At 42.7% G+C, this 13,998-nt stretch overlaps 1 protein-coding gene across 5 annotated transcripts in view; it reads right to left on the reverse strand.

Moving 5' to 3' along the window:
• The window catches only part of TIAM2 (TIAM Rac1 associated GEF 2), a 409,027-nt gene that overhangs the window by 47,530 nt on the left and 347,499 nt on the right, over positions 1-13,998 (reverse strand). Inside the window, exon 1 of one of the 5 annotated variants that reach the window (XM_040429387.1) lies at positions 6,291-6,407. The exons of the other annotated variants lie outside the window; for them this stretch is intronic. Within the exon in view, the coding sequence (XP_040285321.1) occupies positions 6,291-6,323 (33 nt within the window). The 5' untranslated portion in view covers positions 6,324-6,407. Of the gene's footprint in view, positions 1-6,290; positions 6,408-13,998 lie in introns of those variants that run through there. 5 annotated transcript variants of the gene reach the window in all.

Genomic DNA, 13,998 nt, shown 5'->3' on the forward strand with positions numbered 1-13,998 from the left:
TTTGAAATTTCAGCTTCTCTTGACAAAATAAAAATATAATTGTGCTGTTAGTCAACAATATTTACATGACAAAACATGCTAAACCATCTTGTACAGCTGCACACATCCAAATCTAATATACTAGAAGCACCTTCTCATTTGTATACAGAAACACAATTTTGTAAATGTTATAGGTAGAAACACAAGAAAATGATTTAAAATGTAGTAGAAAGCTGGTCACAGATGGAAGTGCTTCAGTCTAATTGGCCCATATACACTTTAGAGGCCTAGAAAATGTTGACCTATCCCGCAGGAGGTGGGGCGGCCAATAATCTAATTTGTATGGGCCTCCCCGGACAGATGTCAAGTGAGAAAGATCACATACACTGAATTTCAACAACCCTTTTTGTTCTTCTAGGAGATGAGCTTTGTACTCTCTCCCCAATGAAAACATACACAGCAGGGGGAGATGAATCAAATGTGTATATGTAAGAGGGAGTCAGGAGAAATAGCGGCCTGCTAAAAGAGTGTTCGGCTGACAGCTACTGTAAGTGTATGAGCAGGGTGAACTGGCGGTATACCCTACAGGGAAACGTCCTGGTAGCCCAGTGCCCAGGGGGCTGCCTGATCCCTCCTCATGGCCACCAGCCAGGCAAGTAAGGATCTGATGCTCCCAGAGTTAATTAACACTGGGAGCATCAAATACTTACGCACCTGAATGGCAGCAGCAGGTGTCCTCCTGACCCACAAGTTTAACTCTATTATCATCCTGAGGCAACTGAAATAGGAGGAAAGAATGTGGCAGTTGGCATTGGCCATCACAGAGGGGCAACGTCTGAGAAGTTATTTAGTGCTGCTGGGGCACCATTTTGTGATGGACTGTGGTATTTGGCCCTGCAACATGGGGCCACCTTTACATCCCCAGTCTGCCCCTGCGTATAGGCACCTTAAGCACTGGACTGATTTCGATCATTATACATGAATGGAACTGAAATCCGTGAATAAATATGACACTAGAAAACCATACATACAATGAACATACAGTGAGGTTGAGGGCTATTATTTGGATCAAACAACTATAGTTTTACCACTATTTCTCTAAACTGCCTAGAAAATGCTTGACAAAACATGTAAAGTGGTTGTAATACTATGGACACACTGAGAAAATGTATTTTAAGGTTTCTCTTTATTACAAGGAATCATGGACAATGACATTAATAGCTTCAAATAAACCAAAAAAAAAAATGTTCACTGTTTTAAGATGCAAAATAGTTAGTTATGCAGCCTTTTTTGGTAAATTTTTTAAAGTTCTGATTAGAACATTAAAGGGAACAAGTGGTTTACAGATTCCAGAAGAATACTTAATGCATAACATATGTTACAAACCATATTAAGAAGGAAGGGAAGTAATAGTCCAGCACGGTGCCGGCGCGAGACCATGGAGCTGTGAGTAACAGCAAGCTCTTCACTCACACTTCATGGTCATATGGTTTACATCAAATCCCCAAATTTGCATAGAGGACGAATTATTTGAGTGATTGTTTCAGCCCTAATCTAAAGGTTTTATCATTTGGGGTCTTGGGATGGAATTGCAAACTTCAAAACATATCATCATCGCTCTTCTTGATTAAAGAGGTGGCCATATCCTCCCTTTAAGACTCACACAAATTTTGATCCCTCTAGGCATCTCCCATATATCAGAGGAGGGAAGGTTTGATGCATTCTATACTGTGTCAATGATCTCATTTATATTATTACTGGTGATATTTTAGGTTTCACTTTTGGTGTTATGGATAGAATATAGTCATGCAGCATTTTTAGTATTTGAAGACATAACATCTCACAATTACAAGCTCTAATTCAAATAGCCAAATGAGAGAATCTATTAAATGACAAGCGACAAGTTTAATGAAGCAGAAGACTCTGATCTTTATCTATATAATAAAAACTAAAGGGCCCTTTACACAGGCCGAGAACCTTAAAGATAAATTACTAAAGTGTAAATATAAAAGTTTGTTCATCAGGTTAGAAAACAGTTTGTGCGTACACAAAAATAGCACGATCTGCTGCTGGAAAACAAGCCAATAGGAGGAAGATCAATGGCATTCGGGACCGTTCCTTCCCATATTCTGGAGGAGATCACTGCATGTAATTGCAGAGGTCTCCTCCACGAGCGAGCAGCAGATTGTCGGGAAGGAACACTTCCTTCTTGATAATCTGCTGCGCTGTCGCCCCATGTAAAGGGACCTTAATATTATTACACTCCAGAAATACATCTAGGCCCTTCCTGTCTGTATTACAAAATAATCCTGAAATCTTCCAGTTTTCACCCTGGCCATAATATTCTGACACTTTCTGTAGAAATCACTTTTCTGCAGTCATCTCATTATAATCACAGACAGGCATATACAGGCAACACAGAAACCACTATTTACAAAAGAATCACAGCTTATCTACTCCCTCCAGTGCAGAACATCCCTAGAATGCCCTCCCATATAAGTCAATAAACATCTCCAGTCCACATGTTCCTATGGTCCAAGACTGCTTTAAAACACATTTTTGAATGCTGGTAACAGGTGGATGCCACTGTAATATGTACAGAAAATAGTACCAAAAAAAAAAAAAAAAATCTACAATAATTTTTTTTTTTTATATATAATAATAAAGTAAATCATATATTAGTAAAAAAAAAAAAAAAAAAAAAAAAAAAAAGAAGTGTCTGCTTTTAATAGAAAAAAATAGAAGGGATACATTCCCTTTAAATGAGTTTTCCATCTTTACATCCCTTGTTAATTACCGGTATGCCCTGGAATTTCCTCCACCTAAAATAAGAAAACCTCATCTGTGCCTTGCCATTTGAGATGCTTCTTGCTCTCAGCCTATAAACTTCCAGAAGTGGTGACTTACGCTGCTGCAGCCATTCACTGGCCTCAGCGGTGACCGGTCCCAAAGTAGCATGTGACCCTACAGCAGAGCAGGCGAGTGGATTTTAGGTATGGCACATTCTGGAGCATAATTAAAAAGTGAGGTTAAGCTGGAAAAACCTTTTTACGGCCCTTACACACATGAATTTGGTTCTTTGTTTTTGTTTTTACAGGTAAAATAAGTACCAGTACATTACTGTGTCATTTTTTTCACACACTGGATAAAAATGTATATTAGCTTAATACTAAGTAAGGCGGTATTTATTGTATATGCGAGTACGCATGTGTGGGGGTGGTGTATAATGGTTTATGTGGGTGCGCTTCATTTTCTTTTCAATATTTCAGAAAGTAGGTTGTTTTATAGTAAACGTGGGTTTATATATAGCCATGCCATACAAGAGTTTTAGATTATACAATACAGATATTACTAATAATGGCACTGACAAAGCCTTCAATGTGACTACAAGCCTTACCCTGGGTTCAGACCTGAGCGTTTGCGATGGAGCGCTCTGTATGCGCGATTGTACCGGCGTTTACAATCGCGCATACAGAGACAAGCGAACGCCCATTGTCGCGCGTTCCCGAAAGTCTATGTACGGGAACGCACGACAAAACGCCCCAAAGAAGCTCAAGAACTTTTTTGAGCGTCGGGCGTTTTACAGCGCGATCGTACACGCTGTAAAACGCCCAGGTGAGAACCATTCCCATAGGGAAGCATTGGCTTCTCCTTGTTGAGCATTTTACAGCGTGTAGGAACGCGCTGTAAAACGCGCAAGTGTGAACTTAGGGTTAGGCCTCTTTCACACATCATGTTTTTGGCCTGGATAAGATGCGGGTGCGTTGCGGGAAAATGAATGATTTTTCCGCGCGAGTGCAAAACATTGTAATGCGTTTTGCACGCGCGTGAGAAAAATCGCCATGTTTGGTACCCAAACCCGAATTTCTTCACAGAAGTTCGGGTTTGGGTTAGGTGTTGTGTAGATTTTATTATTATTTTAAAGGGAAACAAATAGCATTCTTAATACAGAATGCATAGTACAAAAGGGCTGGAGGGGTTAAAAAATAAAATAAAAAATTTAACTCACCTTAATCCACTTGCTCGCACAGCCCGGCTTCTCTTCTGTCTTCTTTTAAGAGGAATAGGACCTTTGAGGACGTCACTGCGGTCATCACATGGTCCATCATATGATCTTTTACCATGGTGATGGATCATGTGACGGACCATGTGATGACCACAGTGACGTCATCACAGGTCCTTTTCCTGTGCACAGCAAAGATGAAGACAGAAGAGATGCCGGCTGCGCGAGCAAGTGGATTAAGGCGAGTTAAAAAAAAAATGGTACTATGCATTCTGTATTAAGAATGCTATTATTTTCCCTTATAACCATGTTATAAGGAAAAATAAAGATCGGGTTCCCATCCCGATAGTCTCCTAGCAACCGTGCGTGAAAATCGCACCGCATCCGCACTTGCTTGCGATTTTCACGCAGCCCCATTCACTTCTATGGGGTCTGCGTTGCGTGGAAAACACACAAAAAAGGAGCATGCTGCGATTTTCACGCAACGCACAAGTGATGCGTGAAAATCACCGCTCATGTACACAGCCCCATAGAAATGAATGGGTCCGGATTCAGTGCGTTCACCTCACGTATTGCACCTGCGCGGAAATCTCGCCCGTGTGAAAGGGGCCTTACAGCTGCAGGAGTGGTGGACATTGGAGTTTTTTGTAACATATTTGATGTCATCTACTTGCCCTTTAATTGCTTCCTTTGGTTTTGGTAACCTTTGAGCTTGCCCCGCCACTGGTCCATTTTCACTCTAGGATGAATTCAGTGGAACTTAACACAAAGGAGCACCTTCTCTCCATTTTGCTATTATGCTTCACATAAAAAAAAAAAAATCTCAAAAGTGCGGTCACACGGTTATACATTGCATTCTTAATAAAGTATACCTGGAAGAAAATGCCTGAAAAGAGTAGAATATGTAGTGTCCGAAAAGGCTGGTTGGAAGTCCCTACGCTCTTCAGATAGTTAGAAATTGTATTTGGCAGTTTCTCAATCATAATGAGGAGATAAGCACTAAGAAGCAGAAGGGCCCGCTGCAGCTATATTCCACCAGAATAAAGAAAGATTCATGGGGCAGAAAGGTCAATGATTATGTGCCCTAAACTCATTATTGTAAGACACATAACTATCATCGGGAGCATTTCCTCCTGGAGATAAAGCTGACATAATTGAGGGCAGCCATCATTATTAAACAGGAACTCTGACTACTTGTAGCATATGCCAAGAACCAGTTGTTCAGAGTCGGACCCGTCAAGCTGTGGGAACAATACGCATCCAGTAGACAGCGTGAAAAGCAGCCAATTAGAGTCAACTGTCACAAGCCCACAAAGACTTCCAGAATCAACAACGGGAAAATGATTCACTATGTACTGTATTAGTCAACGCTCCAAGTGACTAAAAAAGCCACAATATAGTCCACCACCCCTCATGCCTTGTGTAAAGTATAGGTTTGATGCATATATATTGTATAATATAGCTTAAAAAAGTAAAAGAATGCATTTGTCCAATTTATGTTGCATCAATTTCTGTAAGCTAGTGCGATACCAACAGCCAGTGTGGGCACAGGACTTACAACACAAAAAATACAAGTATGGACATGTATCTGTTATTACTTAAATTTTCTTATTAATTCAGAATTGAATGAGCCAATTTGTGACATAGGTAAAAAGAAAACCCACGTCCACATTTCCAGTACTGCTTCACACAATTCTGAATAAATCCGTATGGTACTTGACATTTACCTCTTATTAAACCTGTTAAAAAGCTGCACGATTTAGATCTCAATGCTGAAGCTCTGACTTGTACCCCCTGCTTCACTTTTCATTTATCTTCACCAGGCTGAAATTGTTGGTTGCCCTTAGCAACTCAGAGTTAACTCTTTACTTGCTACTGGGTTCTCATTAACTGTATAAGCCCCTGACATGCGACCATTGAGGATTACAGACTACTCCTAAAAGTAAATACCCTGATCTCCGATCAGCTGCATTATACTATACATGGAGTTGCATTTCACTGCAAAAAGGTAACATTTTTCAATTGACTTAAAAAAAAAGTGCGGTCAAATAATCCTCATACGTCATAACGAAAAAGACTAGTACAGCAACAGAGAGAACAACCTCCATACGATTAGGTCTATGAATGCAGGAGTATAATGAGATCATAAGAACATCAGGTCAAACCTTCATTAAATAAACTGATACACAATTTATACATAAACTACATATACACACACTATCAAAATGATGAGTGATGCAGTACATCTCACTGTCTCACGCACATAATAAATCATTTAAACACGAACATTTGGTTAATTTTCACTTACTTGATATATTAGGCAAACCAAATCGGATTCCATGGACACAGAATAAGTGATCAGGTATACAGCTGTTGTATAAGTGGTAAATGAGCAATGGTCTCGCCGTGCTCTGAGATCATCCCAACTGGCTGCTTCTCCTAGCGCCACCAACCTCTCATTCATGGAAGAGCTCCTGACAGACTTGGGATCCTCACCCTCCCCAACCCCTTTCATTATAGCCTTGTCCGCACAACACTAGTGTTACTATACAAATGATCCGATCGCTGGCAGTCAGTAATAATTTACTGGAGAAAAGTACATTGCATAGATCAATGTACTGTAACACTGAAAGCCTCTGATTAACAGAAACGTGCGGCTCCAGAACAGCATGAACCAAATGTTCCTTTTTTATCTTTTAGTCGGAGCAATAGCTTTCACTTGTATCAGAGGGTTAACAAGCTGAATAGCTCTCACACATGCAGCAGCGTTCCTGACGCTGCAGAGTTTCAGCCATGGATTGCGCTAGAAGCATATTTGGTTAAAATAAATAATCGTTGACAGTAATGGGCACCTTCAGCAGAAAGCGCCCGATAATTCACAGTTTTGTTAAATTGCAGAGCTGCTGATGAGTGAAATACAGCTGCTGTTCAGTTCAAGAAAAACAGGTTTCATCGACAGTTTTTGACATAGGACCCTGACATCTCTACAAAAAAAAAATGTCTCATGACATCCTGCTTGTTACAAAATATACGGTAACTATTACTGGCGAATGTCAAAGGTGTTAATGCCTAACCTTTTTTCTTTAAGATTAATGGACATGTCCCTCAACAGCCCCTTCTGGCTTTTAGATCTGTGTGGGTCAGTGGTCTCCAACCTGTAGCTCCCTACATGCCCTGACAGCCACACCCTAAGCTCTAATTTTGATCATATATAACTACAGCATATTCCAAATGGGTAATCAACCTGTTGGCTATCTACTTAAAGGGTTTGTCCAGCCATATACTGATGACCTATCATCAGCATAGGTCATCAATATCAGATCGGTCGGTGTCCAAAAACCAGTATCCCCCCCCCCCCCAATCAGGTGTCTGACAAGGAGATGACACTCCATGCGAGCAACACTTCTACGGCATACATATTAGGACATCCTCCGTCAGCCCAAACTCCCTCCTACGTCAGCCCAAACTCCCTCCTACGTCAGCCCAAACTCCCTCCTACGTCAGCCCAAACTCCCTCCTACGTCAGCCGTCAGCCCAAACTCCCTCATCCAAAGCTCCCTCCTCCCTCAGACATCAGCCAAAACTCCCTCCCCCCTAACTCAAAAGTCCCTCAGACGTCAGTAAAAAAAAAAAAATACCTCCTCCATCAGCCCTCAGCCTGAACTCCATCAGCCGTCAGGTGTTAGACATCGGGTGTCAGACATTGGTTATCTGGGGAGGGGGCGGCACAAACAGTGGCGTACATACAAGGGTCGCAGTTGCGACCAGGCCCGAAATTCCAGGGGGCCCGGCCGCCTGTGGACCCCCCTGGCCCCTGCAGTCAGTGCGGCTGAGCAGGGATTATAAAGTTGTGAGCTAGGCCCGGTCGTAACTGCGACCCCTGTATGTACGCCACTGTTTGTGCCTCCCCCTCCCCAGATAACCAATGTCTGACACCCGATGTCTAACACCTGACCCCTGACGGAGTTTAGGCTGAGGACTGACACCTAATATCTGACCCGTGACGGCTGAGAGCTGACACCTGATGGTGTTTGGGCTGAGGGCTGATGGAGGAGGTATTGTTTTACTGACATCTGAGGGACGAGGGACTTTTGAGTTAGGGAGAGGGAGTTTGGGCTGACGCAGGAGGGAGTTGTGGATGATGTCTGAGGATGTCCTAATATGTATGCCGTACACTACGAGTCATCTCCTGTGGAGCAGTGGGGTAGTGTTATTACAAGCGCTCGTTCCAGTCACTTGAATGGAGTGAGTACTTGTATTACACTGCAGTTCTGAGACGACACGCAGTGTAATGAACAGGAAGAAGCGCCGATTGGCAGGGGTGCCGAATGTCAGACCCCCCAAAGATCAGAATATATATATCTGGACAGCCCCTTTAAAGGGAACCTGTCACCTGTACTATGTTGCCCTCAGTGTGGTATAGTGACAGACCACTTATTTCAGCATTCTGTCAGTTTCGTGCTGGCAGTCCGTACTTTTATAGTACCGACATGCTGAACCTTGAAGCATGCACCAGTCCTGAGAGGGAAATGAGTCCAATGAGACTGGTTGTCCTTTCCTCATCCCCCAGGTTTCTTTCCTGTCACGCAAGGTCTGGAGGATTGAGGGGGTGAGGTCAGCAAGCCTCAAACTCATCTCTCCTGCTGTACTGGCGCGTGCTGCAAGGGTCGGCATGTCATAACTATGACTGCCAGCAAAAAGGCGACAGACTGCTAAAAGAAGTAGCCCAGTTAACACCCACACATTTCGTTGCTCGGCCGTTCCGTGGATTGGGGACCGCAATTTACGGTCACCAATGCACAGGCAACATCCGTCTGCACCGCAAAAAAAGTAGTGCATGCACTACTTTTTTGTGGTGTGGAGGCATGGAGAAGAAACCCAACAGAAGCACTCCGTAGTGTTTCTGTGGGGTTCTGTGCCTCCGTTCAGCACCGGACTTTCCGTATTGTGGACCGATTAAATTGAACGGGTCCGCATCCGTGACGAAGTGCAAAAACGGCTGGGGCCTGTATATTGCACAATATGGGCCCAGCTGGCACACATTCGTGTGCATGAGCCCTTATGTATAGATGTGTCAGCTGTCCTTTCTCTTGCCCTTGATGGAGCTTTTCAGACTTTGTCCAGTAAATCCTGCAGAACACAAAATTACTTTGCAAAAAAAAAAAAAAAAGGTGGGAATGATGCCCATAGCAGCAAAACTGGCTCATTTTTCTGAGGGTAGAAGAAAGCAGATAGCTAATTAATGTTATGGACAACTCCTCCATTTTACCCTTGGCCTAGTTTTCATACAGTGAGGAACAGAAGTATTTGAACACCCTGCGATTTAGCAAGTTCTCCCACTTGGAAATCATGGAGGGGTCTGAAATTCACATTGTAGGTACATTCCCACTCGGACAGAAAAGAAAGAAAAAAAAAAAGGAAATCACATTGTATGATTTTTAAAGAATTTATTTGTCTTGCACTGCTGAACATAAGTATTTGAACACCTGTGAAACAGCAAGAATTCTGGCTCTCAAATACCTGTTACTGTGCCTTTAAAAAGTCCACCTCTACTCCACTCATTAAATTAACTTAGCAGCACCTGTCTGAGCTCTTTAAAAAGACACCTGTCCACCCCACAGTCAGTCAGACACCAACTACTACCATGGGAAAGACCAAAGAGCTGTCAAAAGACACGAGACAAAATTGTGGACCTCCACAAGGCTGGAAAGGGCTACGGGGCAATTGCCAAGCAGCTTGGTGAAAATAGATCAACTGTTGAAGCAGAAAATGGAAGAGGCTGAAGCTGACTGTCAGTCTCTCTTGGACTGGGGCTCCATGCAAGATTTCACCTCGTAGGGTATCACTGATGATAAGAAAGGTGAGGAATCAGCCCAGAACTACAAGGGAGGAGCTGGTCAATGACATGAAAGAGAGCTGGGATCATAGTTTCAACAGTCACTGTCGGTAGAACACTACGCTGTCATGGTTTCAAATCATGCATTGTACGGAAGGTTCCCCTGCTCAAGTCGCATGTCTAGGACCGTCTGAAGTTTGCCAATGACCATCTGGATGATCCAGTGGAGGCATGGGAGAAAGTCATGTGGTCAGATGAGACCAAAGTAGAACTTTTTGGTCTAAACTTCACTCGTCGTGCTTGGAGAAATAAGAAGGATGAGTTGCATTCCAAAAACACCATTCCTACTGTGAAGCATCATGCTTTTCTGCGAAGGGGACAGGACGACGGCACTGTATTAAGGAGAGGATGAATGGGGCAGTTTATTGTGAGATTTTGAGCAACAACCTCCTTCCCTCAGTCAGAGCATTGAAGATGGGTCGTGGTTGGGTCTTCCAACATGACAACGACCAGAAGCACACAGCCAGGATAACCAAGGAGTGGCTCCATAAGAAGCATATCAAGGTTCTTGAGTGGCCTAGCCACTCTCCAGACCTAAATCCAATAGAACATCTTTGGAGGGAGCTGAAACTCCATGTTGCTCTGTGACAGCCCCGAAACACGACAGATCTAGAGGAGATCTGTGTGGAGGAGTGGGCCAAAATCCCTGTTGCAGTGTGTGCAAACCTGGTCAAGAACTACAGGAAACGTTGACCTCTGTAATTGCAAACAAAGGCTTCTGTACCAAATATTAACACTGATTTTTTTAGGTGATCAAATACTTATGTTCAGCAGTGCAAGACAAATAAATTCCTTAAAAAAAAAAAAAAAATCATACAATGTGATTTCCTGGATTATTATTATTATTTTTTTATTCTGTCTCTCAGAGTGGGAATGCATCTACAATGTGAATTTCAGACCACTCCATGATTTCTAAGTGGGAGAACTTGCAAAATCGCAGGGTGTTCAAATACTTCTGTTCCTCACTGTAGATCTCTGCAGTTGTTAACTTACTGATGCACATTTATCAAGCTCACCTGTTTTTGGCCATAAAATTAGACTGGCGTATTTAATTTGTCTGTCTTTTGCCGAGTATTTAGTAAAAGTCGCACAGCAGTTGATGAATTAGACTAGGCATATTTTTCTTAGGCCTCATGCACACGACCGTATGTATTTTGTGGTCCGCAAAAAATACTGATGCCGTCCATGTGCACTCCGTATTTTGTGGAACAGGACACCTGGCCCCTAATAGAACAGTACTATCCTGTTTAGTAATGTGGACAACAATAGGACATGTTCTCGTTCTATTTTTTTGCAGAACAGAAATACAGAAATGGAATGCACACGGAGTAACTTCCGTTTCATTTTTCCGTACATTAAAAAAATAAATAAAATGGACACAGAAAGAAAATAGGTTTGTGTGCATGAGGCCTTAGTCTGACCTCTGGTGGTTGCTTTTCAGTTAGAAAGGTTCATATTCAGTTAGACTGGTCTAATTTATTTGGACATAAAAATTCACAGGTCTCTCGGAAAGTGCGACTCTTAATTAAAATTAAAATAAATAAATAAATTTAAAAAAAGTCACCCTTCACCACTCAAAACAGATGAAGAAAAAGTTAACCAGCCCTGGGGTGGAGTAGAAATTAGACAAGAAGAAGAAAGGTGCACCTACATAAATAGGTCAGGAAAAGTTGCATAAGTTAGAAAATGTCTGAATTACATAGTAACATAGTTTACAAGGCTGAAAAAAACACATCTGTCCATCCAGTTCAGCATGTTACCCTGCAAGTTGAATTAGTCTTAAAAAAAATAAAAAATAAAAACAGTCGAACAAGGCGCAAAAGCCTCCAAAACAGGAGCAATTTCAGTAGTAAATAAAAAACAAACAAAAAAAAACAAAACACACAAGACAGTCTGAAAACAGCATTTTTTTGGACTAAGAACAGGCGCAAACACTTTAGTAAGTGCACCCACTGTGATGTCTCACTGAGAACTGAGATCACACTGCAAATACTCAAACGTGGGGGGATATTTATGATGAGGGTAATTTTTTAATTCTGTGGGAATATGTGATCATAATTTGCAACAAATTTACAAAATGCTGCATGATGTTTGCTAAATTTAGTGCATCCTAAATCTAAGGCTTCTTTTACAATGTCGTTAGTAGTTCCAGCCATCTGCCGTGGTTTTTGTCCGGCCGAATCCCAGCATATTTCCCAGGTAGCGACCGGATCTCCACCGGACTCTATTAGGCCCCTTTCAGACTAGCGAGAGTCTCGCTGCGGACTCACAGCGAGGCACCCGTCCTGAACTCCAGAGCACTGCCGGGTCACATAGCCTTATATTGATTTATGATGCTATGTAAGGCCCCTTTCACACGGGCGAGTATTCCACGCGGATGCGATGCGTCAGTTGAACGCTTTTCACCCGCACTGAATCCTGACCCATTCATTTCTATGGGGCTGTGCACACGAGCGGCGATTTTCACGCATCACTTGTGCGTTTGCGTGAAAATCGCAGCATGCTCTAGATTGTGCATTTTTCACGCAACGCAGGCCCCATAGAAGTGAATGGGGCTGCGTGAAAATCGCAAGCATCCGCAAGCAAGTGCGGATGCGGTGCGATTTTCATGCATGGTTGCTAGGTGACGATCGGAATGGGGACCTGATCTTTATTATTTTCCCTTATAACATGGTTATAAGGGAAAAAAATAGCATTCTTCATACAGAATGCTAAGAAAATTAGGGATAGAGGAGTTAAAAAATAAAAATTAAACTCACTTCATCGACTTGTTCACGCAGCCCGGCTTGTCTTCTTTCTTCTTCTTTGAGGACCTGGGAGAAAAGGACCTTTGGTGACGTCACTGCACTCATCACATGGTCCATCACCATGTGATGGCCCATGTGATGAGTGCAGTGACGTCACCAAAGGTCCTTTTCACCAAGGTCCTCATAGAAGAAGAAAGAAGACAAGCCGGGCTGCGCGAACAAGTGGATGAGGCGAGTTTAATTATTTTTAATTTTTTAACTCCTCCATCCCTAACTCCTTCCGCAAAAACGGACAAGAATAGGACAGGTTATATTAATGGGGACATTATATACAGGTTATACATTATATACAGGTTATACTAATGGGGACATTCTTGGGGAGCCTTATCACTGTTGGGGGCAGTATTACTAATGAGGGCATTCTAGAAGGGAATTACTATTGGTGGGACTATGAGCACTATTACTATGGGGGGGGGGTCTATCTGTATGGCAGTTATTTTTCTTCAGAATAGTATTTGGGGGTATTGGGGAGCACAGCGAGCAGCAGGATAACACTGTGGGGACTCCAGGTTGGGGGATGATGACAGAAAAGTGATGAAGCTAAGATGTCTGTGTGTCACACTCTGCAGAGACGAGGTGCAGCTGAAAGAAGTTGTACAGACCAAATGGAGAAGATGATGACAGAGAAGATCTACATCAGAGAAAACGTCACCTGAAGGGTGGGGGGAGCTTAGAGAATTAGGCCATATTCATTGGGGCTTGGGACTCAGATCTTTTTCGACCCTAGCAACACCCCTGCATAGTATTATACTCATTTATGATGCTATGTGACACCGGCAGTGCTGGAAGTTCAGGCCGGGTACTCGCTCATCTGAAAGGGGCCTTATAGGGATCAGAGGCATTCCAGTAACATCTGGCAATGCCGGATACCGAGAGCTCCAGCATATTGCACTCTGAAACACTAACAGCAGCGTGAAACTAAACTTACCATATGCCTCATTCACACTATAATAGGGGCGGGGCAGAGCTCCAGCGGCAGTCTGGGGGTACACGTGAACTAGCAGCAGGACAGATCCGACAGGCTGCTCATCCGCCGGAACAACCTGCCAGACTCCCCTGCCGCTAATGTTAAAGTACCCTTAGGCCGAGTTCACATCACTGTTTCGCTTTCCGTATTTCTACTGCATCAAAAGGACAGGAAAATAAAATTAAAAAAAATGTATCCGTTATTTTGAGAATCAGTTTGCACTAAAAATAACTGATATCTTTTTTGAGCATCACTTATGATGAGTTATTTTCAGTGCAGACTGATGCTAACTGAGCCATTTTTGTTATTTACCTGTCCTTTTGATGGATCAGAAGAACGGAACGCT

The sequence above is a fragment of the Bufo bufo genome, chromosome 4 (genome assembly GCF_905171765.1).
Source record: "Bufo bufo chromosome 4, aBufBuf1.1, whole genome shotgun sequence".
Lineage (NCBI taxonomy): Eukaryota > Metazoa > Chordata > Amphibia > Anura > Bufonidae > Bufo > Bufo bufo.